We start from the raw sequence: 23538 nt of genomic DNA, 5'->3' as shown, positions 1-23538 counted from the left end.
GTATTACCACGTCTACCCCAGCGGAAGTCTGACCCCCAGCCTTCCCCTCCGTCCTCCCCGCCTTCTGAGGTATAACACACCTGCAAGGGGCCACTCTTCACATTACACTCTTGATTCAAAACACTCCATACGGAGGGCACCGGGATGGCTCAGCTGGTTAGAGCGCCAGCTCTCAACAACAAGATTGCCGGTTCAATTCCCACCCCCTGCAGCTAAAGATTGAAAACGGCGGGTGACTGGACTTAGAACTGAGCTGCGCCCTCCACAACTAGATTGAAGGACAATGACTTGGAGCTGATGGGCCCTGGAGAAACACACTGTGCCCTAATATTCCCCAATAAAATTTAAAAAAAAAACTTCATACGGAACAAAGGATGTCCCATGAGGGCGTGCAAAGCAGTGGCTCTGCCCCTTGTGTTGGGCACAGTGATTTAAAATGTTGAACCTAGAACTTAGAACCACAGTGCTAATGGGTGAGGCCAGTAAGCCCTGCTCTCTGCTTCTGAGCAGGGCTGTGGGGCAAAGGACGGTGCTTTTTCTTTACTCTTTTTTTTCTTTTTCTTCAAGGAGTATAGAGAAGGGATTCTCCCAGATCCTGCAGCTGAATGCATTCTGAGGTCTGACAGGTGAATTCAAGTGCAAGGTGCCTGCCTTCCCTCTCACGAGGCAGCCAGAGGGGACTCCTGCAGCATAAGACAAGGGAAGGACTTGGGGCTCCAAGGACGACCCGGCCCCCTCCCACCTGTCTCATATTTTCTCTGCTCACAGCACCGCACTGCCCGTGTGCCCCACTCGGTGAGCCACCTGACAGCAGGTGCCTGGGGACATTTAATGAGCTGTCTGTCATGGGGAGCAGAGCACCCAGCTCTCCAGCCAAGTCACAGCCTGAGCCCCAATTGGGCAACGGGTCCCAAGACCCTGAGAATGGGAGGTAAAGTCACTCTGACCCTGGACAACTCCCTCCCTCCCTGTCTCACGTAGGAATGTGACTTGTTATCCCAAACTATATCTGCAGCTGTGCCTCCCTATACCAAAGAGCCACAGTCCCAAGGATTTGGTGGTGCTGACTGCCTATAAATTCATGTATCCTCCCTGGAGGGCTTCAGAGCTGCCCAATCTTCATGCCTGCTTGGTCCTCCCCTGGTAGTGGGGAGAATCTCTTTAGCTTTCAGTTTCTCTCCACATGACACCCGCCTCGCAGAGTTAATGACCTGGATTCAGCACTGACTCTGTGGCCAGCTCCCTGGCCTTACAAAAAGCCCACCCCTGAGAGAGGATCATTTTATGAAGCAGGGCAATCCTGTGGAATAAGGAGAACAACTGGCTAAATAACGGCCTGTGCATTTCCAAGGCAGTCTGGGCCTTTGTGACTCCCAAGACTCCATTTGAGGGACAGAAGAAACTGGTCACCAAAGCACACTGTCAATTCACTATGTAATCTCCTCTCCGTGGCATCAAACCCAGCAATGGCCTGTGGGCAAGGCTCAGGGCCAGATGTGTATGTGGGGGACAGAAAAATGCACAACTAATGAGCCTTTCCTCAAGCCAACAGGAAGATCAAACCCGTGCATGAATGAACAAAACAAGGCAGCTCCTGCTGAGTCACCAGGAGCAGGAAGAGACAGGGTGGCTGTGCCTCGAGGAGCTCCCACCCACTGAGGAGCTGGACTCATGGCCGTGGAAGGATGAGGAGATTTTGAGACGACGCACATAATCCTGGGCTGATGAAATAACCTGGGCCAGGGTGTGGAGGTGAGGAAATGCCTGGCCAAGGGGACATCCTGCTGTGGAAGGGGTGGGGGGTGGGGGGTACGGGTAGGGGGTTGTCCACTATGGAGGAAAGCTGTAAGCTAGGATAAGAAGGGAGGCTGGGCACAGGGCAGAAGACTCTGATTGTACAATGCATCTGGAATATTCTGTAGGCAGAGGGGTCCCTGCTGAAGGAGCTGGTGGGTGGAGGAGTCAGAACCTGAGCTATGAGGTAGGACGTTGGTCTGGTGGGAAGACATCTGGGCTAGAGAGGATGGGGGTATCATCAGGAAGTTACTGCTGAGCAAGGCCCCGGAAGGTTTCAAATGAGGGCCACGGCGTAGGGGTGCCGTGGAGGCCTGGGGTCAGGGCACCAGCTTGGGGGAGTGACCATCATTGTGATTTCTGGTCAAGAGCTCATAGCTCATAGACCAGTGCTAATCCCTCTCTAGCCCGTGTGCTGAGCCCCTCCTGGGTCTAGAGGGGCCCTCTTTCCTTATCAGTACTTCTCCCAACCCCAAACCTATATGTGAGCTGCTGCCACCTCTCTTTCCCAAACCCAGAGCCAGCCAGTCAAGGTCCAAACACCAGATGAGGCCCTAGGGCGATTCTGGGGCTCAAAGGAGCTTCTCTGGTTACAGAGCCCTAGTGCTGTGGCCCTCACAGGCTTTGCCTGCACCCCACAGGCTGCCCCGACCTGCCAGGCTGGACCGGCCAGAGATCTGATCCAGGGACATCTTAGCACCTACCCTGTCCCCAGATGGGCAAAAAAGTGACATGGCCTCTTGCCTTTCCCTGGAGCTCACGTGACTTTCCAAAGTTACAGGGACAAACTGGAAGATGGTGTCCTGATTTTAGAAGCAGGAACAGCTCATCCAATCCCCAAAGCCAGGCCCACCTACCTGTTTCCTCCCGCCTTCCTCACATGCACACAGGTTTATATTCACAGGTGCACACAGGCATACAACATGCACGTGTACACAGTGAAATCCACCCCAGGGGCCTGTAAGAGCTGCCATGGTGCCTGGTATGTGCCTCACTGAGGCGGCAAGGCAGAGGCAAACTCTTGTTGCCCACTGAGCGGGGATGAGGGTAGAGGGGACGGAACTGTGTAAATGCCAGAATAAAGGAAACGAGGCAAGGGTCAGAGGCGGGGAAGGCAAAAAGAAGATTCAGAGAAAGGAGGGCAGTCCACAGAAAAGGCTTAGATGAAGAACCAGAGGCCCATCTCTCCACTGGAACCATCAAGGATTTGTTGGGTGTGCCCGTGTCAGCTACTGCCCCCACGCTCAGCACTCACGCACACAGGTACGCATGTGCACACACATACACACAAGGAGACAGCAGTGTATGTTTGCCCAAAGTGTGATGGTGACAATGAGTGCTGCCTTCTGAACACAAGCCATGGAGGCAGCCGCAGTAGTTACCGAGATAATCTTGAATATGCTTTTCAACTCATATTCCACTAAAAAAAAAAAACTCAGAATCTTCAGCAATTCAAATGACGTATTACCTGGAGTTAAACCTTTGGGGAGAATTTAGGAGACATTGTGTTCTGTTTCTAGGACTGGCATTTCTCCCCATTTCTCCTCCCACTCTCCAGAATACACAAGCTCTAAAGGACGCATACACCTCTCTGGGGCTTGCTCATTCGTGCTGAATGTTTCCAGGTCTTGGCCAGACTCACCGCACACGCCCCTCCACACACGCCCATGGGCCACCCACCCTGGGCTCGGTGTCACTGATGGACAATCCCCACCTCCTGTTCTTGGCTGTGCTGTTGTCAGCCGGCCCACGTCAGCTGAGACACCAGGCTAAGTGCCTCGGGTAATAGATTCTGCAACAGAAGTCCCAGACTAAATGCCACAGAAAATAAATTCTAGGAGGTCTTCCTAGCCTGACCCAAAGCTCCAACAGGATTTTTTCTGATGGACCCAACATCAGAATGAAAAATTGAGGGCAGTCTCAAGATCTAACACTCAGATGCCGGGCACTGTCCTAAGTACTTTACACATACTGACTCATCCAAAGCTAATAACAGCCCTGTGAGGTAGGAACAATTATTATCTGCCCCATTTTACAAGTAAGCAAACTGAGACACAGAGAAGCTGAGTAACTTGCCTGAGAGCACACAGCTAATAAGTGGGTTCAAACCCAGGCAGGGTCTGGGCTCTTAAAGATCGCATGAAAACGGGCTCTTCATCATATTTCCATGGCAAGCAATGACCCTAATGGAGCCTAACTGAACCCTTATCGGGAACAACTCTTCCAAGCCTCTGAGGCCCGTGAAGCAGCTTCGGGAAACACAGCCACGGAGACTCATCTAGAATCAGGGTAGGCCCCTCAGTGAACCTTCTCTGAAAGCTGCAAGATGGATACATCCAAGATGGAAAGAGCAGCACCTCTGAGGATTTGCAGGGACCCTTTGCCAGCCACCTGGGAGCAGCCTGGCATGTGCTCCCTGCCCAAGGCTCCCCTTGCAGAACTCAAGTGACGCAGAGACGCTGGTCCTCCGGCAGTAATGGGGCTGGTGATCCAAAGGGGGACCTCAGAGGAGCAGCCTCTCAGCAGGAGGATCGGCCCACCCCCCAGGATGGACCCATCGCCCCACCCACCCTGCCACACTGCACGCTTCCCTTCCCCACCACAGCACCCAGGGAGAGGCAGAAACAGACCAGGGCTCGGAGGAGGAGGCTGCGCCTGGTTCTGACTTACTTAAAGAAATCCTCCTTGCAGTAGACGCTGCCGGCCCTGGAGAAGCACCTGTCAGCCAGCTGCATCTGGCAGTCTGCACACTTGAGGCAGGAGCTGTGCCAGTGTCTGTCCAGGACCTTCAGGATGAACTTGTCCAGGATATGCTGGCTGCAGCCAGCGCACTGGGGAATCTCTGTGGGGAGAGGAGAGAGAGGCAGCGTGAGCTTTCCGCACTGCACTGCTAACCAGGCCAGGTCCTGTGCGGGGTGTCTTTCCACTCTGCCATTTGTTGGAAAGGACATCACCCAAACCTCCAGGGCTGCTGCATACAGTTGTGCAGGCTGTACACTGCACAAATGTGCCTAGTGAAGGAGGCCGATTGAGACTGGCATCCAATCCATGCATTGCTGGTCTGGCTTAGGGTGGCTTTGGCCCAGAGAGGTCACCTGTTTCTAAGAGCACCACAAGGCGACAGCATCAGCTAACCACATTTATGCCACTTGCAAGTCCACAGGCAAGAGGCCAGGAAGACCCCAAAACATTCCCTTCTATTTCCATGACAGTTTCACTACTGGGTGGACTCTGGGCTAAAAACGTCAGCCCCAAAGTGAGCCCTGCTTAGGCACAGCCTGAGAGACTATCTGGCCTAATAAGCAAATGACTTGTGTAGGGACAGGCAGTGACCGAGGTCCAGGTGTGACCGTGTTCATGGAGGGAGAATCTCAGTATTTTGAGAGAACCTCCTGAGAGGATTTTAATGAACTGCAATGGATACCATGGATTGGCGCCATCAACATCCCCTCCTAATGTGTCTTCCTGTGTTGCAGACAAACCAGAAACTGCTTTTCCAGACTTCCTTGCCGCTCAGGTTCCAAATATGATTTAGGGCCTGCCAATCAGATGTGTTTAAAAGAGACCTGTATTCAGAACTGAGCTAAATGGAGGCACAGCCAAGGGGCAGACTCCCACTGTGCTGGTGTGGAGCGTGCAGAGGCTAGAAGGGTCTGTGGTTTTAACACCCCGATCAATCATGGCAACGGCAATGAAATTCTGGGGGCTGAGAGTTATTCCCGGAAGCTTGGCCCAGAACTGTGGACACTGAGTTGAAAGCCACCTAATACCTGTGGATTCTGTTGTCTGCAAATGAACCCTAACCATAGCCCCACCCTGTTCTTCCTGCCCTGGGTGACTTCCTATCCAAGGTCTGTTTTTCTGCCGTCCCATCTTTACCAAGGGATTGCTTGGGATGGGGGTGGGGAGGTGGGCATGATAGTATTTTCGAACCACTGAAGTCGTTTCAAAATCTACAAAATAGTCAGGCTTCCAAGGTTGGAGAATCAAATAGTGCTAGCATCTCTAACCATTTCCCCCTGTCCTTTCCCTGGCCCCTAAAGGGAAGGTAATAAATTAAGAACAAAAACATAAAAGTGCAAGCATTTGGCCTGCTATGATAGCCCGCCATGAGGCTGGCAACCCCCGGGTTTCTCACTTCTACTATAAATAGGACTTTGGCTAATTGTTTGTTTACACAGTTATTCCCATTAGAAGGTGGGATCCTCAAGGAGTGTTTCTTTCTCAGCTTTGTATCTTCACTGCCTGGCACCATGCCTGGCATGCAAGAGTAATGCCACAGGGGTTCATCACTGGATAAATAGTTGATCAACTCCCTCCGAGAAGCTCACCTTGAAACAGTTCTTCACTAGTTTCTCCTGCACGCTCCAAAATGTCTGCAAAAGTAGTAAAACCAAATCTCTTGAATCATATGTGTTCCTTGAATCATACCATGTTTGTTGGTTGTGTTATAACGTAAGAGTGTTCACGTAAGGGAATTAGCCTCAATGCCCTGGGGGCAGGGGAATTGAACACATCCAAACCTATGCAGAGAGAAAGCTTTCTCAAGGATTGAGTCATTTGTATGTAAAACTTATAGACAGGCTGTTGAGATAGTCAATTGTCATCACTAGCCCTGTACACACAAGTGTCAATCTTGGACCCAATTAAACCCTAACCCCAGCCTGTTCTCTTCATGGCCATGGCAGCCTCCAACATTTGTCTGAAAGTCAGACCCTTTAGATGTCTTGCTCTTTGAGCCCATTCTCAGACCAAAATGCCCCAGGAAAACTACCAGGAGTCACACTTAAGTAGATACATATAGACTGGGCTACCTGTCCTGGTTTCTATGGTTTTGTTTTTGTGTGTGTGTGTGTGTGTGTGTTTTAATCTCAGTAGGTTTCCTCCTTGACAAACAAATTGTTCAACCAATAAGTATTTACCAAGGAGTTCCGATGTACCCAGCAAGGTGCTGAGTACATGAGCTACAGGAATTTCCATCAAATAAGAGGGGATAGTAGGTAGGACGCAGGGTAAGACCAGGGATTCTGGAGCTAAGACAGTCTGGGTTTGAATTCTGGCTCTGCTGTTTAACCCTAAACAAATTATTTTGCCTCTCTCCACCTCAGTTTTCTCACCTGTAAAAAGGGGGGCTGATGACAATAGTACTTCACAGGATTTTTGGGAAGAGTAAACAAATCACATGCAGCTGGTGCTCAATAAAGATTTGCTGTTATTAGGAGATAATTGCAGTAACCAGGTGTTAGATGTGGTGCAGGCTGTGGCTGAGGGAAAGGCAAGGTAGGGACCACGTTGAAGGGCTTGAGCTCATTGAACCCTCGCGAGAATTCCTGCGTAGATGTCATGGCCCTCACCTGGAGGCTCAGAGAGTGCCTACATCACACAGCCACGATGCCAGGGCTTGGGGGCTGCCTGGCTGCCTCCAGGTAGGTGCTCGCCCCTACTATATAACCACACCCCTACCTCTCTCCAGGGAGGGAGCCGCCAGGGAGGGTTTGGGTGAGCAGAGGGCATTAGGAGCTGAGAGATTTGGATAAGCACAGGTGAGACTTTGAGGAGTGACAGGGGCATAACCAAGAGCTCTTGTGATGTGACAAGTCCATCCTGGGGCGGGGGAGGGGGTACAACTCTGGCAAAGAGGGTCCTAAAGGGCAAGAGGGCGGGGTTTCGCCTACAGGTGTTTCGTTTGGAGCCTTTGCCGTGCTGAGCCAGAGACTTGAGGAAGGAAGATTGCCCTGCATCATTTTACAAGGGAGGAGAGGGAAGACCTAACCAAGAAACCCTCCCTGCTCAGGGAGTGATTTACGGACAAACGGGTGCAGAGCGCTGGAACCTGTGCGCCCCAGGCGCGTGTGCCAGGCGACTGGCCCCGCTGGGAGGGCATCTTTGTGTGAGCAGGTGGCTGGACTCTGGACTCTGGACAGGACCAGTGTCGGCAAATTCACCCTTGGAGAACCGGACGGAGAACCGTCCTCCCGGCGCTGGGCGAGCCCCAGAGGGGCGCGCGTCTACTCCCTCCTGCACCACGCGGGTCCGGGGCCAGAGGCCACCGATTCCCACCTAATTGTTATTTGGCATGAGGGGAAAGATGCGGCTATATTTCTCCTCCCGGCCACAAATGCACGGGGATGAGGGCGAGGATGTATGCCCATAAAATTTATTTCGAGCAAGGTATCTAGCGGGAGCCTTAATATGATGAGTATTCAAGAGAGAATACATTAAGGTAATGTATGCAGGGAGGGCGGGCAGGAGTCTTAGAGGCTTGCAAGCCGAGACAACATCACGTTGAGGAACAACACTAAAAGCAGACAGACACGCCATTTCAGCCGCCAGCTTGCAGGGCAAGCTTCCTACTGGATCTGGCTGGAATGCCCAAACTTGGGACCAAGACTTGGGTCCTCCGGTTTGGCAAAAATATAAGGGACATATTAAGGGTGCTTTTTAAATTTAAAAAAAAAAAGAAAAAAAGCCTTTCCAGCTTGGGGGTTGTGTGGGGAGAGAGACAGAGAGAGAATTTTTTAAAAATAAAGACAATGTAGAAATGGTTTAAGAGATCCATAATATACCAATAATAATAGTAAAATCAGGGATCAGGAGCCTGTTATGAACTGTGCCACGTCCTGAATGCCTATTACCTCACTAATCCACAAAACTAGGTGAGAAAAGTATAATTATTCCCATTTTACAGACAAGGAAACTGAGCCTTGGAGAGGTTAAGCTAAGTACCCAAGGTCCCACAATGGGGGAACCAGGCTTTGAACCTCGCCTGTGCTTGAGGTGGGCTAACCCGACCTGAGAGCTGGAGGGGTCTGAGACATCACCTCACTGGTCTGGCTCTGTCCTGTCATTTCATGGAGGAGAGATGGAGGCAGAAAGATAGTCTCAAAGCTGCTCTGTGTATAGTGACAAGGGAATAGATGAGCCACTGGCCATCTACTTGTGTTCTCTTGTGTACATCAGTTGTGTTCTCTTAACAATTGGGCAAATGGAAATGTTTGAGGCACAGATATAGGTCCTTTGGACAGAGTATACATGTGTTGTACGGGACAGATCCCCTGGGGAGAGCTGGAAGCAGGAGAACCTGTCTGCTGGTCCCTTCCACCCAGGTGCAAGGTGCCAGCTTGTTGATGGCACCTGTCAAGTTCAGAGTCATCCTTACATGTGTGTGTGTGTGGGGGGGTGCAGACCTATGAACTCAGATCCCACACTTCAGAGAACAGTGTTCCATGTAATTATTTAGATTATTGTAAAATGTACGCTATATAGAAGATTTTCAAAGAGCAACAATGTAAGCCTTTTCTTAAAAAAAAGAACTTACAATAGTTTATGATTTTTCTTTTTCTTTTTTTTTTACAATTTGGAGAGACCGCACAGGACAGAGGTCATACAGGTCTCCTACCAGACATAAACTTGTAACCAAAGTAGCTAAAGAGCAAGAGGATTTCCAAATCCCTCGTAAACTCAATTTATTTCATGTAGTATTTGATATCATGAAATTCCACTTTAAAAACTGGAATTTAAGCAGACCCTTGGAGTCACTAAGACGGAATTTGATCTATAAACTTGGTTCCCGATATGAGGAGTCATTTCATTTAAAATGAAAATTTTTATCTGATCTGCACACAAGTGTTCTGTGGTGCCGCTCTCTCCTGGGGCTCTGCAGAGGGCAAATTCAGGCATGAAAAGACCGTAATCCCTGGAACAGCTAAGGAATCTGCAGAGATGCTGGACCACGCAGTACAATACACTCGCTGTCAGCAGGACACAGCCACCAGCTTCCTGTGTCCTGCAGAGTGACATGGCTGAAGGCACAAACCTGACATCACAGGGAGAGCAGCTGTGTGGACACATGCAGATACCCTCACACACACTCACAGACACATATTCATACATACTTACAATTTACACAAAGACATAGCACAGACACACTCACATGTACATACACACTCACATGTACACAAACACATATATCACAGATGCTTACACACAAAGACGTGCATACACACACATGTTCAGACACAGGCTGAGGCACTGCCATTCTAGAAAAAAGCCAATTCTTCTGAAGTCAAACTCTGCTTGTGGCTAGGAAGCTGTCACTGAGTAAGGGAGCTGGCCAGCCCTGAAGCCATGGGGAAAGTGGCCAGTGAATGACATAGAAAGCTAGGGGGAAATACAAACATTTTGTTCACATACTGTTTTTTGAAAGCTACTGGGGGAATTTGAAAGTTTTCAGTGTGTGTAGAGTTTAGGTCTTCAAATCTTTAGGTCTGCCAAATTGTTTACAGTAAATTCCATATCAGACAGTCTGCTAGACCTGGGTTCAGATCTTGATTTTATTACACCACATTATGTGATCTTGGACAAACTGCTTAACCTCTCCGAGCCTCAGTTTTCTTATCTGCAAAGTGGAGATGATAACACCAGTCTCTTGGGGCTGCTGTGTGTGATCACATCAGATAATGAGTAGAAGACGCCTGGACCACAATTCCATTGTCTGAGCTCAATGGTCAGTTCCCTTCTTCACTCTCATGGCTAGTCACACTTTAAATATACAAATGCATCTTGTTGGTATCAAAATTACTTCATGCTTCATTATTTCCCAAGATACTATTTTTCCTTCCCTCACCACCCTCCCCCCACCAAAACACTCAAAAGTCTCCTCCAACCCCTTAGTTCTAAAGCCTCTGGAAGATGGACACCCCTTTCTAATCAGTATAAGCCCAGAGTATGAACAGCAGGTCATGCAATACTACAAGGGCTCAGATCTCTCTGAATAAAGAAATCTGGCAGATTCTTTCCTCCACAAAAAAAAGGGCAAATTTGCCAGACCTTGGTCCCTCCCTACCTGTAAATGGTAAGAACAGGGGGATTGGAGCCACCAAGTACCTGGCCTCCCTTCACTTTTGCTGTAATGTATTCAGGTGAGAGTGGACTGAGTTCAAATTAGCATTTGAGTATTTGTCTTGGAAACATCTAAATGCCCGATGGAAAAGTAACTGTTTCTTATTTGATAAGAAATGGCGAAAAACCCTTTGCCTGTAGCTGGAATCTACTTCTTCATCAGGGAAGCTCATAAAACCCACAACATGATATCCCGCCCTTGAGGCACCTGAAGTACTGTGGTGGGGGCACAGAGGGCTTATTTTTCAGAGTGGCCCATCAGAAAATGAATTCCATTTTAAATCCCAAATTCCTCCATTAGTGAAGTTTCAGAAAGCTGGCAAGTGGAAGAGATCAAAAGGTCTGATGTGGTCTGTGGTAGACCAAATTGCCCACACCCCTCTGGTGATATATAATAAATATTGTGCACTTTTATTCCCCACTCACGTTTCTTCATTTCCAAGAAACTGTTCTCAAGGACCCAGGGGCCACCATGAGACATTTCAGAGATGGTTTGCTTGTTTGATCGATTTTAATTCTTTGAAAAATGGTGTTTTCTCTCTTTGGTCACAGAAAACCAACAGGTAAGGGGGAAAATTTTTTTGTTTTCACTAAAGAGACTACTAGAATCCAAACCCTTGACAAGGACTTCTAAAATGTAGAAAGTGCACCTTTCTGGGGAAATAGAATTTCAGATATTTCTAATGGAATCATAATGCTGATGAATACTTTAATTTTGTAAAACTCAGTTTTTTTATACTGATAGGAATAATGTTCACTTAACCACATTGTGATGTCAGATTAATATTTTGTAAAATTTGGGCTTTGGTGTCCCACCTTGGAGTTCTGGAGGCATTGTTCATAAACTGCATTTTAGACGAATAGAATTCCTCTTTTGTTTCACAAATAATTTGACTTGACAGCCTAATGCCCAGGGCAAGGTTTTCCTTGCTTCTTTCAGGATAGGGCGTCAGTGTCCGTGGAAGATGCTTCCAGGTCTCCCTGTTCGCAGAACCCACAGGACTCCCTGTCATCTTGGCCGTCCTCCTAAGATGCCCAGGAGTACCCAGCCTACTTAGACAGGCTCCATCTGCAAAACGGGAAACCTGACCCTCCTCTTTAGCATTGCCAGCACTTGGAATGTTGTCAAGTTCTTGCGACTCCTTTACTCTTCCCAGAGACCCTGTGAAAAGTCAACCCCTACATTTAAAAGGGCTTTGCTAAGGGTACACAGTTGGAGGCCAAATTGCATGTGGCTAGCACCTTCTTTTTCTTTGGGACAGATTCTGGAGCTGACAGAACACCATGGTTTCCAACAGTGCTCTCCATGGCCACCTCTATCCGGTGGTTTTCACCCCAAATCCTTTTGCTGGTGAATTCACTCCAGGAGTAAATTTTTTGAGTAAATATTTGGCCAAATAACATTTGGCCAATGTGTTTTTCCAAAAATACATAATTGTATTTATTTGCTAAGTTTCTTTACGGACTACAAACTGAAAGGAGAAGCCCAATGGGGCTTTAAAGAAACATATATCCAATTGAAATATGCGAATGTTTTTCTTGGAATTCTCCATTCCTTCCCCAGTTATAAGGGAGAGAAAACAACAGTCAATTCCAGACGTTACTGCTCGCTTACCTATGGTTCCCTGACTAGGAAAGAAGGAAGCCGGCTTTTTAAAGGCAGACTGGGGAAATACTCCCAATAGGGGCTTATAGATTTAGTCTGGGAATGACTAATTCTAAGGTGTATTAATGTAAAGCCACAGGACACACCATGCCTGCCGAAACTCATACCTAAGTTCTAGAATATCCAAGTCTAAGAATTATAACAGAGCCAGAGTTAAATTAAAATTCAACTAAGTGAAAGTTCTACTACTGGATACATATTTCAAAAATAAGACTTTTTAATTCAACGTCACCACTGACAATAAAACCTTGTTGTCTGGTCACAACTCCGCTTTTAAATCACCTGGTAATTGTGACCAGTGGAGCCGAGGACTAATTCAACTCTGCAGTCTACACACAGGATAAACCTGAGTTGGAGGATATAGTTTTTCATGACAAATCAGGACTAGATTTGGCTGGTTTTCCCCCCTCTTGGCTCTTTATTTGCCGTTTCCCTATTAAAGATAATTCATTGTTCTCAAACAATTTGTAGCTTCCCTTTTAATATTTTGCCTTATTCTAAACCAATGTATCTTGAAGACACCATGATATAATTTTCCAAAATGTTTTTCAATTTCCTTTTACAAAATCTTTTGTAACCTAGTAAGAAGGACAAACATAAACAACACAGCTGAAGCATAAAATTCCAATATCAATTTTTTAAGACGTAAGGAGAAATGGTGCATTGAACATTGTGGTATTTTTGTGATAGCTATAAAAACATTGCTAACCAAAAAGGTCTTGGCCAGTCACAGAAATATTAGGAAAAGTCTAATAATAAAAAAAAACCCAAAAAACTGGCATTACATTTAAGGTAAATCATTGTTTCTATTATAATTATATTCACTTACATATTTTAAAACACATCAGTCTACATATGTCGTACCTAATTTCTATTTTTGTCTTGACAAATGACTAACAACCAGAAAAAAAGTCAGAAAAATCCTTCTTGTATCAGAAATGGTCACCCCTAACATTGTCTTTTCCCTCCACTTCTCCAGACCCTTTCCCATCACAGGTCCTGTTTGTTTCATTTATGGTGGTTTGGGGATCCCTTTGAAAATCCCCTTTGTTCTTGTGCTGCTTAGACAGCTCAAAAATAGTAACCTTTTCAATAAAAGATAAAATTCGAAAGTATCCTGGAGACAATTTCAATGTTACCATTTAAGGCTGAATTTGGATAATGTTTTAATCAAAGGAGTATTGTAGTAAGTCAAGTACATAATGTAAATATGGATTTGCAGGTATAGGATTATCTTCTAGATTATATATTGACACAGAATTCATAACCTTTAGTAGGATATTAAATATTCTCAGTAATTGCAAATAAAACAGAAAATCACATCAAACAAATCCATGACAGTCTATGGAAATGCTGTACACACATCTCTATTTCCACTCCATTGACACATTTAAGCATTGCTAAATCTCCACAATGTATTTTTCTGATGTCGCATTCTGTAGCAATATTCCATATGTTTGGCAACCACCCCCTCATAGGAAGAAACTTTCAATTAATTTGGCTGCAAGTTTTGTCTCTATTAAGCTAGTCGTGGAACCAATCCCTTCACCCTGCAACATTATAATTAAAGCAAATTATACTTTAAAGGCATTTGGGGGTGAAATACTGCAGTAAAACATCTGTGGCTAGACCCAGACTGACAGCGCAAAGGGGGTGTGGAGAGCTAAGAAAAGAAACACGTCAAAATAACAACAGGAGTTAGGACTTGCCTCCCAAGATGATTTTCCAGTCCGCCACTAATACAGTTAACCCAAAGTACATTTTCCAAGGGGGAATCAATTTCAATTTTGCCAATTAAACCCAACCTATCCACCTACCCCCAACAGCAATGCCTCAAAATGGTTGATTTGTGCTCCATGTTGATAAGGGCTCCTATAAAAAAAATATTTAGCTGATTTCTTCCTACCACAAACAATAGCCAGCTCCAGGGCGGCTTCTGTCCTGGATCCAGAAACTACCCTTCCCTCATCGTCCTGGTGCCTGCTAGGTGCTCAACCCCCAAGGAAACTGCTTTGCGGTGAATTCATGCACAAACGCCTGTGTCTCCGTGCAAAGATCTCAGAAGGGAAGGAAGGGAGGGAGGGAGGAAAAGAAAGGGGAAGGGAGGGAGGGAGGGAATGAAGGAGGAAGGAAGGATGGAAGGAAAGGAGGGAAGGAGGGAGGGAGGGAGGGAGGGAGGGAGGGAGGGAGGGAGGGAGGGAAGGAGGGAAGGAAAGGCAGGCAGATATTTAAGCCACATGAAATTTTACTAAAAGCAGTAGACCCCGTTTCCTCACATCTGTGTTATGGCATTGTTCGCACTAATTCCAGAAGGGAGACAAGGCAGAAAATCATCACAAAATACATGCCACCTCCAGTCATCTCCCAACCCAGCAGTTTATGCAGTAATGCAAACTGCTGCTTTCAGTTTGCCTCCAGCCTGGGGTTTCCCAAAGTGGGTAATATTACTCCTGCCGTCCTCTCCTCAGCTAAACTGGTTCCAAGTCTATATGCATTCCAAAGTTCCTCAGCTCTAATCCGGATAAATTTCCCGAATTGAAACAAATGGCACAGGTCTTCCATCCAACTCCACCAGCCCTCCCCCACCCACAAGTCTTCAATATAGAGGTGGAGACTAGTTTCCCTCCAGAGAAGTCTACCATTCTTGACCAAAAGAAGAGGCTCAAAGGAGCTTTCTGAACAATGTGCTAGAAAGAAAGGTTAGTCCCTGTTAACTAATTGTCCATCCCTGGACGACTGCAGGTGTGGCTCTCCGGCCCCATCCTCCCCTGTCGTCTTCCCAGCGCGGGTGTCTCTCTGGGTTCTGTCTGCTAATGCGGTGCTAAGTAATCACTAATTGACTGTTGCACCGAGTGAAAGGGCACTAAAACCCGAGGCAAAAGGGAAGTTTGGACAATAGAAACGTTTCGGACTGGAGGCTGTCTACACCTGGTCAGCGGGGGTCATCAGGTCACTGTTCAAAATACGAGACGCCCCTGTGGGCCTTGTTTTGTCTACTCAATGGAAAGAAAATTCTTTGCCCGTTTCCCGCCTCCCTGCACCCCCACCTCACCTCTAGGAGGACCCGGTTTTTTAAAAATCGACTGGTATTTGCAGTCGTGTAAGGCGGTCTCCAAGACGCCTTGAGGACTCACGCTGCTCTAATCCCCAGAGCATTCAGCCTACATTCTTGCCTTAAACCCGCTTTACTTTTGGCGTGTCAACAGGCAGGTACACCTAGCTTTGGTCCTCCTTCCTCTAACTTCCTGCCGCTCCGGGGTTTTATCCTGACCCCGCTTTGCTAGTAAGTCCTCTCCTTCCTGATTAGTTTCACCCTGCACATCCCTTTCAAAGACATTCGCCCTGTTTCCAGAAAAAAAAAAAAAGGTAATAATATTTTTTTTAAATTCCTATTCTGGATGAAGCCAACATCTGAGCCCCGGAGTGAAGCCAGCGCTGGGTCCCTTGCCAGCCCCGGCTTCCTCTGGACAGTGGGTGCAACCTGCGGCCCGCGCCATTTCGCCTTCCCGGGCGCACAATGTCACCAACTCCCTCTCCAGGTCGACTTTAATTTACATCATTGGCTGCCCAGGTCAAGACTTCGTCTCTCTGGAGCCTGCCAGCTCTCTTCAAGGTCTTCTAAGCGCGACAGCAGGACGGGGATCCAAGGCTTGACCTCGGGCAGGGAGCGCGCAGCGCGGATCGCACGAACCCGCTGGCTACCTCCAGGCTCTCTGCCGGAGGAGCCGCTCCCAACCTGAGAGAAGCGCTTTCCACGGGTTAAAAAGTCACGGAAAGCCTCGTGCGGCCGGGGTTTGGATTTAGTTTTGCCTTCCCAAATGCTTGGTGCAGAATGGGTACGGGGCGGAAGAGAGGTTTCAGGCCGGCCTCCCCTCGCTCATCTCTCTCTCTCTTCACGCTCCCACCTGCCTCACCTCTCCCAGCAGGAAAAAAAAAAAAGTCTCTGCCACCGCTCCAAAGCTGCAGTACAACGCGTCCCAGGCTTGGCCAATCCCAACCTGCTGGGGGCCACCCGGGAGGGTAAGCCAGGAAAAGAAACGGGCAAAGTGGATGGAGGGAAAGGGCCGAGGTGCAGGGATGCCGAATGTGGCGTGCGGTGGACACAGGGGCCGGCCCTCTCTTGCCCCCTTCGCAGCCGCGACCTCTACTCCCGACTGCAGTACACCGACTGTGCGGGCTCTCCCGGAAGGGCACCCTGTCCGCACCTGCCTCCCCTCGGCGAGCTCTCCAAAACCCAGGGCACGCGCCAGCGAGAGCGCTCGGGACCCCGCGCTGCACACAGGAGAAGGGATTCAGCATCCGTCCCTGGGCCACCCAGGACGGCACCTGCCCGCTGGGCGGAGCAGCTCTGCCCTGGAGGCTGCGAGGTCACGCAGGTCGTGCTCCCAGACCCGAGGACGCCGCTCCCGCTCAGCCCCGCCTGGCTCTGGTTTTCCGCGAGCCCGGACCTTCCCCAGGCGAGGGAACACCTCGAGTTAGATCCCCCTTCCTCGTCTCAGCCCCGACATTCCGTCTTCCGGGGACACTGGGGACCGCTCAGCACAGACCTTCGCCCCCCAGCCGCCCCACCTGCCCGCTCCTGGTCTGGGTTAAATCGTCAAGGCAGCTCCCTGAGCGCAGTGGGGCTGCGGCTTCCCGGGAGGGCTCCGCTGCGCTCTCACTGCCCTCACTGATCGAAGCGAGGAACCGAGGAGGCTGGAGCCCCTTTCCCCTCGAGCGACCTCGGCCGCCCGCTGCCCCAAGCGAGGAGTTGCCGCAATCAGCCCGGTTTTTCCCAATTTTCTCTGGGGGGTACGCAGCTCTGGCCCGAGGCTGGGGCGGGACCCTCGCGGCGAGAGAATCCGAGTCGGTTCCCTGCGAGGCCCGAGTCTGCCGGCGGGGACAGCCAGTCTGACCTTTAAAAGTTGGCTGGCGCCTGACAATATTTCTGTGACTTGGGGAAGGAGATTGCGGGGTCCGGGGCTGTTGTTTGAATTTCTGTATTGGAATCTGATAGACTAATTAGATAGATACGCTTTTTTCCTGTTTCCCCTCCCTCCGCCGGCACCACAAGAAAAGGCAGGAATGGAAAGAAGAGAATCACTGCTCCGGAGTTTGATGAGAGAACTCCTGGTCCCGGAAATGGGTCCGTTCCACCCCTTAAGAAATGGTCTGCAAGAGGATGATACCGTGTGCGTGTGCGTGTGTGTGTGTGTGTGTGTGTGTGTGTGTGTGTGGAGGGGGGGTAGGTACTGGGAGATTTACACCCAGCAGGAGCCCCAGGAAGGGAAGAAAGGGTAGTGGGGCATCTCAGAGATGTCCTCTGCCCAGATCCTACCAAATACAAAACCAAATACCCTTTCCCCACAGTTTTGGGGTTCGCCAGAGCTTCAAGAAGTAGATGCTTAGGAGACAAGGTAGGGACCGGAGAAGCCCCCGGCCTGCTCCCTCTTTACTACCCGCAGCCTGGACTGGGGTGGTTGCTCCTTCCTCCCGCCGGGGTTGGCCTGCTCTCCAGCCGGCAATCCGAGGCTGCAGGTGTCCAGTTGTCTATTCCCTCGGTGCCCGGAGACTACGTGGGCAAAGAGTGGACAAAACGCCCACCTTTACGCGTATCCTGCACTGTTCAGAGTCATCTTGGCCTGTAAAGGGTGCCAACAGGACGAAGATGCTCGTCGGAACAGCTGAATTCGGGAGCCGAGAGTTTCGGAGACGATGGGGAGGCGCTAGCCGCACACAACGCTGCCCCAGCCTGGCGCAGTGAGGGCTCGGACCCTGGCGCTCCTACCGCCTCGAGGGAGGCAAAGGGGATGATCGGATAGGGGCAGGGTGTGCCAGGAAGGAGAGGGACCCACGACCCTAAATCGTGGGCCAAGTAGCCGGGACCTGCAGTTTAGAACAAGGTCCCTTTCCGAACCTATCCACCTGGCCAGAAAGAAAACACCAAACCCTTTCAAAGGGGCCCTTGGGTCATGCTGGACATGACCTGAGAATGCTGCTTCTTGCAAACAGAGCTCCCGCCACCCAAAGCAAGGAGCCAAGGTGTCCTGGGTGCCCCAGGAAACACTGACCTGAGGCCAGCGGAGCGGCCTGGCCAACCTTCCAAGATTTAACCAGCTGGAGTTCTAATTCTCCACCCCAGGCTGCTACTGGGATAGCTCCCAGCCTCCTCCCACCTGATTTTTCCCGAGTTTCTTGCCCCAGGCCGGGCCCCCTCAAAACGATGAAGACACCCTTGTCCCAGCTTGTCCCCGTATGTCCCAGCCAAGTGTGGCCCGATGGAGCCTCTGCCGGGCTGTCCGAATGGCGAGGCTCGGACCTGCCTCACCACATCTGTGCAGGGAAGCAGGAGGAGGGCGACTCTGTCGACAACAAATCCACCCAGTAACAAACAGAGGTGGGGGGGCGGGGGGGGGCAAAGTGTAAGGAAGAGGACCGCCAAGAGAGAGAAATTACATTACTTGACAACGTTTCCCTAAAAGCATGCACCTCACCCATCCCCAAATAAGCAAAAGAATATTCTGGAGCCCAGAGCACCAGAGGAACCGAGATTACGGATCCCTAGGCCTGCGCCCCCAAGTGCTCCATTTGTGGTGTCTCAGGGTGAAGAAGCAGTGTGTGTGTGTGTGTGTGTGTGTGTGTGTGTGTGTGTGTGTAATCCAAACCGGTCGTCCAGTTGGAAGAATCCTGTTGGAGAGCCTTTCTGTGGTCTCCTCTCTCCTCACAGGTTTAAACACCCACAGGCCTGGGATTATCCTTCTTTCTCCCTGAGGCCCAAGAACGTGTCACTCCCAATGGAGTTCCTAGGCCCCATGTCCCAGGAAAGAGAATGGTTATGTATATGTATGAAGGAAGCCCATCCCACCTATGCCCAGTTCCCAGCACCAACAGCTTAATAGCCAGCAGCTAGATCTGCTGCAATGGGACAGGATACAATCCACACATATCCCCGGCCCCCACCCACCCACCGCCAAAAGCTGCATCTCAAAGTCTTCAGATATTGAAGCTCTCAGTTTTGGTCAGTGTCTCCTCTAACCCAGGCAGCAGAACCAGGGCAAGACAAAAGGAAAGACAGGTCACCCCTCTGGGTTGGGCATTGCCTCCGTGGGCCACCTTGGGCCACTGGGAAGAAAGACCCCTCTCTACCTCATGAAGTTTTCCAACCCAGACTTCAAGCCCTGGCCAACTGTAGCTCTGAAGGCAAGTTCAAGCATTTTAGGAAATCTATTTCCTGAGGCTGAAACCAAAGTTGTCTCTAAGTAAGAAAAACACAAAGGGAGACCACCTGAGAGAAGTATCTGGCATCCCATCTGCAAAAGGCTGTCAGAGCTTAGCCCACTGTCCTTCAGTCCTGACAGGCCACCTATGGACCACAACGATGAAAGCACAGACATACTGGGTAACACCGAGAGGAGACACACACACACACACACACACACACACACACACACACACACTCCCATCACTTGAGCAGAGCTTAAGGACTTATAAGCAGCTTAAGGACTTCAAGCACCTTTGGCAGGGTTTATGTTTGTGCAGGGGCTGAGAACTCCCTCCCTCCCTGCCTGGGTGGGGACATGAAAGAGGGGGCAGTGAACCCCCAATACCTTCTACAGACACATCTTATTCAGCAGTAAACTCCCCAAGGCAAGTCGCAGACGTGGCACTGTTTGTTAACAGTTAACAGAATAAAACACAAAGGATAACTGTAGGATATAGTCAAAGGAAAACTTAAATAGGTTTGGGTGAAGCTATCCTCTTCCGGTCCTTTCTCAAAAACTTTCTGGGAAGCTCGGAACACACTTGCCAGCCTGGACTTAAAGATTTGGCCCCGAAGAAACCCTGCCATGGAGACCCTGGGCGCAGGAGGGCGCGCTGGTGCGCCCTAGTTCGTAGGTAGGCAGCACCCTTGGATGAGCCGGTCCTTACTTAAAATACACCTCGAGGATGTAGCTACCGTTCCACTAAAGAAGTCTCCGAGGAAGCACAGCCCCTTGGCAAGCAGAGTAAGTGCACCCTTGGTCTCTCCTCGGTGCCCAGGGGCATTCCGCAGAGCCCGCCAGCCTGCGGAGCAGAACTCAGGCAGCGCCCTTCGCGCGCGCTGCTCCGGGACCTGCTCTGGCTTCCACACAGCTTCTCCACCGCAGACTCCCAGTTGGAGATGGGGGGACAGAGACAAAATCCCTCAGAAAAAATCCCTGCGCGCACACACCTATACAAACACAGAGACCTGAGATAAACATGCCCTCCTTGCTCATTTCGGGCTCGGGAACGAAAGTGGGAGGGCGAGCAAAGCACATACCCTGGTCTCTCCCCTTCCGAGTCCGAGACACCTCTCGTGCGCAAAAGCTGAACCCCGAGTTCACAACTTAGTCCAGCCGCTTCTCCCTCCCCTGCATTCCTTCGCTAACTGAAATATGGCGAGTGGACTTCCTCACTAGAAGCAGGCAGTCCCTGGCGGTGCAGGCGGCAGGAGCTGCGGGCAGCAGCGTCCAAAGATGCACCCGGCGCGCGCGCCCTGCGCGCGGGGACAGAGCGTGTGGCCTGGGCTTCCGCGCTGCCAGCCCCAGGGGGCGGGGGACGCACTCTCCAACTTCCCGCCAGCTGGGGTGAAGTTGCTATCACGGTACTGGGAGCTTTGATTGTAGCTCCGGGGGTGTAGGATTATTTGGGGAGACCACCCCAGCCCTCAGGCCTGGCCTGCAGCTCACTCCCCTGGTCTCCCGAAACAGCACTCTCCCCAACCGTCCTATAAAAGCCATGGGTTGGGGATGCCGGGTTCGGTACCCTCGGCTCGCCCCCAGCATGATCTGTGAGGCTTTCGCTTTCGGCCCCAAAAGCCCTTCAAACGCACTGTGGACGGTGCCCCTGCCCTGTGACCGCCTCTGCGCCCCGGCCGCCGGCCTCTCGCCCCGCCCGGCCCCTCCGGTCCCGGCTACGCGCAGCGTCCGGCCCGCCCCGCACAAGCCAAGGATGCTGGCTGTCTTGTTATCAAATTAAATCAGTGGGAAAGGGGGGTGTCTTACGTTGCATCGGCACACCAAGCATCTCCGGGAGCCCCTTGACAGCCCCCTCGGCGGGGACAGCTGCGCTCTGCATCATCTTGGAGCGAGAGCCAACTGGTCGCAGTCTACGGAGATCTCTCGCTCGCTCCCTCAAGCTGGATTCAGAAATTTGAAAATAAGAAACCCAACCAGGCCGCCGAAGTCACTGTGGAAGCCGGACCCTCCGCCTCTCCGGGAGGATTCCACAGGCTGGCTGGCCCCCTCCCCCCGCCAGTCCTCAGTCTGTTCAAATCCCTTTGATCTCGCTCTCCCGGGTTGGTGCACATCCCGGGTTGAGACGCTGTTGCTGCAGCCCTGGCTTTTTTCCCCTCCTCCCTCCCCACCCCCCCACCCCCGCTACTCTCCCCCTCCCCCTCCACCCTTCGTGTGCCGGATGCCCGGGAGGCCGCGGTCACCAGGCATTTTGATTCATTCACACTGCAGGAACGGCCGTGACGTCGCTTTCCGCAGGGAGGCCCGCCCTTCAGCCAATCCCCCTACCCGGCAGCTGGTGGCAGACCCCGGCCGGCTGGCGGGAGTGGGGGTCCTGATGCCCCAAGTGAGGCCAGCCATGCAGGAGGGCGGGGCCGCATGCAGCGGGGAGGGGCCTCACGGGCCGTCCCCCACCCTAGCTCCCAGCGGTGCGGCTAGTGTGCCCCGAGGATAAATACTGCGGTGGGTTTGGTCACGGCAGCAGGTGGTACTGGACCACTGCGCCCACGACTCGCAGGTTTCTGCGGGTTCTCCAGGGGTTCCGGCCCCGGTCCTGACCACCCCGCCTCCCCATTCAGACCAAGGGGCAGAGAAGGGCGGGGCAGACCCTCAGGAGGCCGGGGCCGCAGGGCGATGTCTTCCCCTCGCGCGCTCTCGGTCCCGGGCTTCTCTCCACCGGACCGAGCGCGCTCCGTAACCACATGATTCCATCCTCCTCCTCCTCTTCTCTGGCCAATTCCTTTCCCGCCGGTGCTTCCCAGACCCTGCTCTTTCTCCCCCCACGTCTAGCTGAGGCTGGGCCAGGGACAGCCGGTCCTCAGCCGGGAATGCGGGAGTCACGCAGCGGGCGGCGGCGGGCCGGGGAGGGCGGCCAGGGACTGCGCGGAGGTATCGGGGCGCGGGCCCAGGGTGCGCGCCCCCGCACACTGCGGCCTGCAGCCGGGAGTCCGCTCTACTCTCCTTCCTCACGCGGTCCAGGCCCCGTGCCTTTTGGCTGGAGGCCTCGTGGGTCGCTGTGCCCACGCGCGTTCGGCTTGGTCCTGCCTTCGAACCCCAGAGGGCCCTGTCCCTCGCCTGCTGCATCCGTGGGAACAATCCAGACCTCGTGCGTGCGGGGCGGCAGCGCGCACGCGGACACCCGGGGGTAACTAATGAAGGTGCTTGCGTTGCTTATTGTAATTAGGCGACACGTATAAACGCTTAAATTCTTAACGCAAGTTCCTGGAGGAAATAAAACAGAAGGCCCGCTGCTGGGACGAGTCTCCGCGGCGGTTCTCTAATGCTTCATCAGATAGATACTCGACGCCGCCTGACTGCAGCCTCCGGAAACCAAAACCCCCGCCACAGGACCCAGCCGCTCTCCGGGTCCCAGCCTTTGCAACGCACCCCTTCTTAGTTTCGTTCCAGAGATGTAGACAGACGTGTTATCCCAGTGGGGTTCAGCTCGGGTGGGAAAGGAGACTGTGTACCTCTCCAGCTTTCCGTCGCGTCCGCTGCTTTTTTCCTCCTGGCGTTGTTCCCAAACGGGGGACACCAGCATTGGTGAGGGACTAGCATGAGATTGGGGGAAGATAGCGTGACCGTCTGCGTTTAGAATTTGTCTTCGATTAAGTCACAATGACTTCTATGTGTACTGGCACTGGGTTGGCATCATTACTTCCCTGATTACCTGTGAGGTGACTCCAATGCTCAAGAAAAATGCAAAGAACCTGATGACGTTTTCTTTCTTTTTTTCCCCCCTGATGACATTTTCAACGTTTACCAAAATGTTTTCTACAAAAATATAACTAGTAAACAAACACGAGGAAATGCCACACTCGTTAGCAACCAAAAACAGGCAAAACAAAACATCCCAGTACATACCTCTATTAGTCTGTTAAATGACCAACTGGGGGAGAAAGTCATAGAATCCTGTCCTGCTGAAGGTGCTTTGAAACTGGA

The 23538-nt window shown here is 51.1% G+C and overlaps 1 protein-coding gene across 2 annotated transcripts in view; it reads right to left on the bottom strand.

Annotated features, from left to right (window-relative positions):
- The window catches only part of LHX4 (LIM homeobox 4), a 43348-nt gene extending 21761 nt beyond the window's left edge, over positions 1–21587 (bottom strand). Inside the window, exons 1-2 of one of the 2 annotated variants that reach the window (XM_019737051.2) lie at positions 21367–21587; positions 4465–4636 (exon numbers count right to left, since the gene is read on the bottom strand). In XM_019737051.2, coding sequence (XP_019592610.1) covers positions 4465–4636; positions 21367–21442 — 248 coding nt within the window. In that variant the 5' untranslated portion in view covers positions 21443–21587. Of the gene's footprint in view, positions 1–4464; positions 4637–19625; positions 19750–21366 lie in introns of those variants that run through there. The other variant, XM_074322254.1, reaches the window with a different exon arrangement.
- Positions 21588–23538: the final 1951 nt, after the last annotated feature.

The sequence above is a fragment of the Rhinolophus sinicus genome, linkage group LG17, assembly GCF_036562045.2.
Source record: "Rhinolophus sinicus isolate RSC01 linkage group LG17, ASM3656204v1, whole genome shotgun sequence".
Lineage (NCBI taxonomy): Eukaryota > Metazoa > Chordata > Mammalia > Chiroptera > Rhinolophidae > Rhinolophus > Rhinolophus sinicus.
Note: the sequence above shows the minus strand (reverse complement) of the source record. Positions and strands in the feature narration are given on the sequence as shown.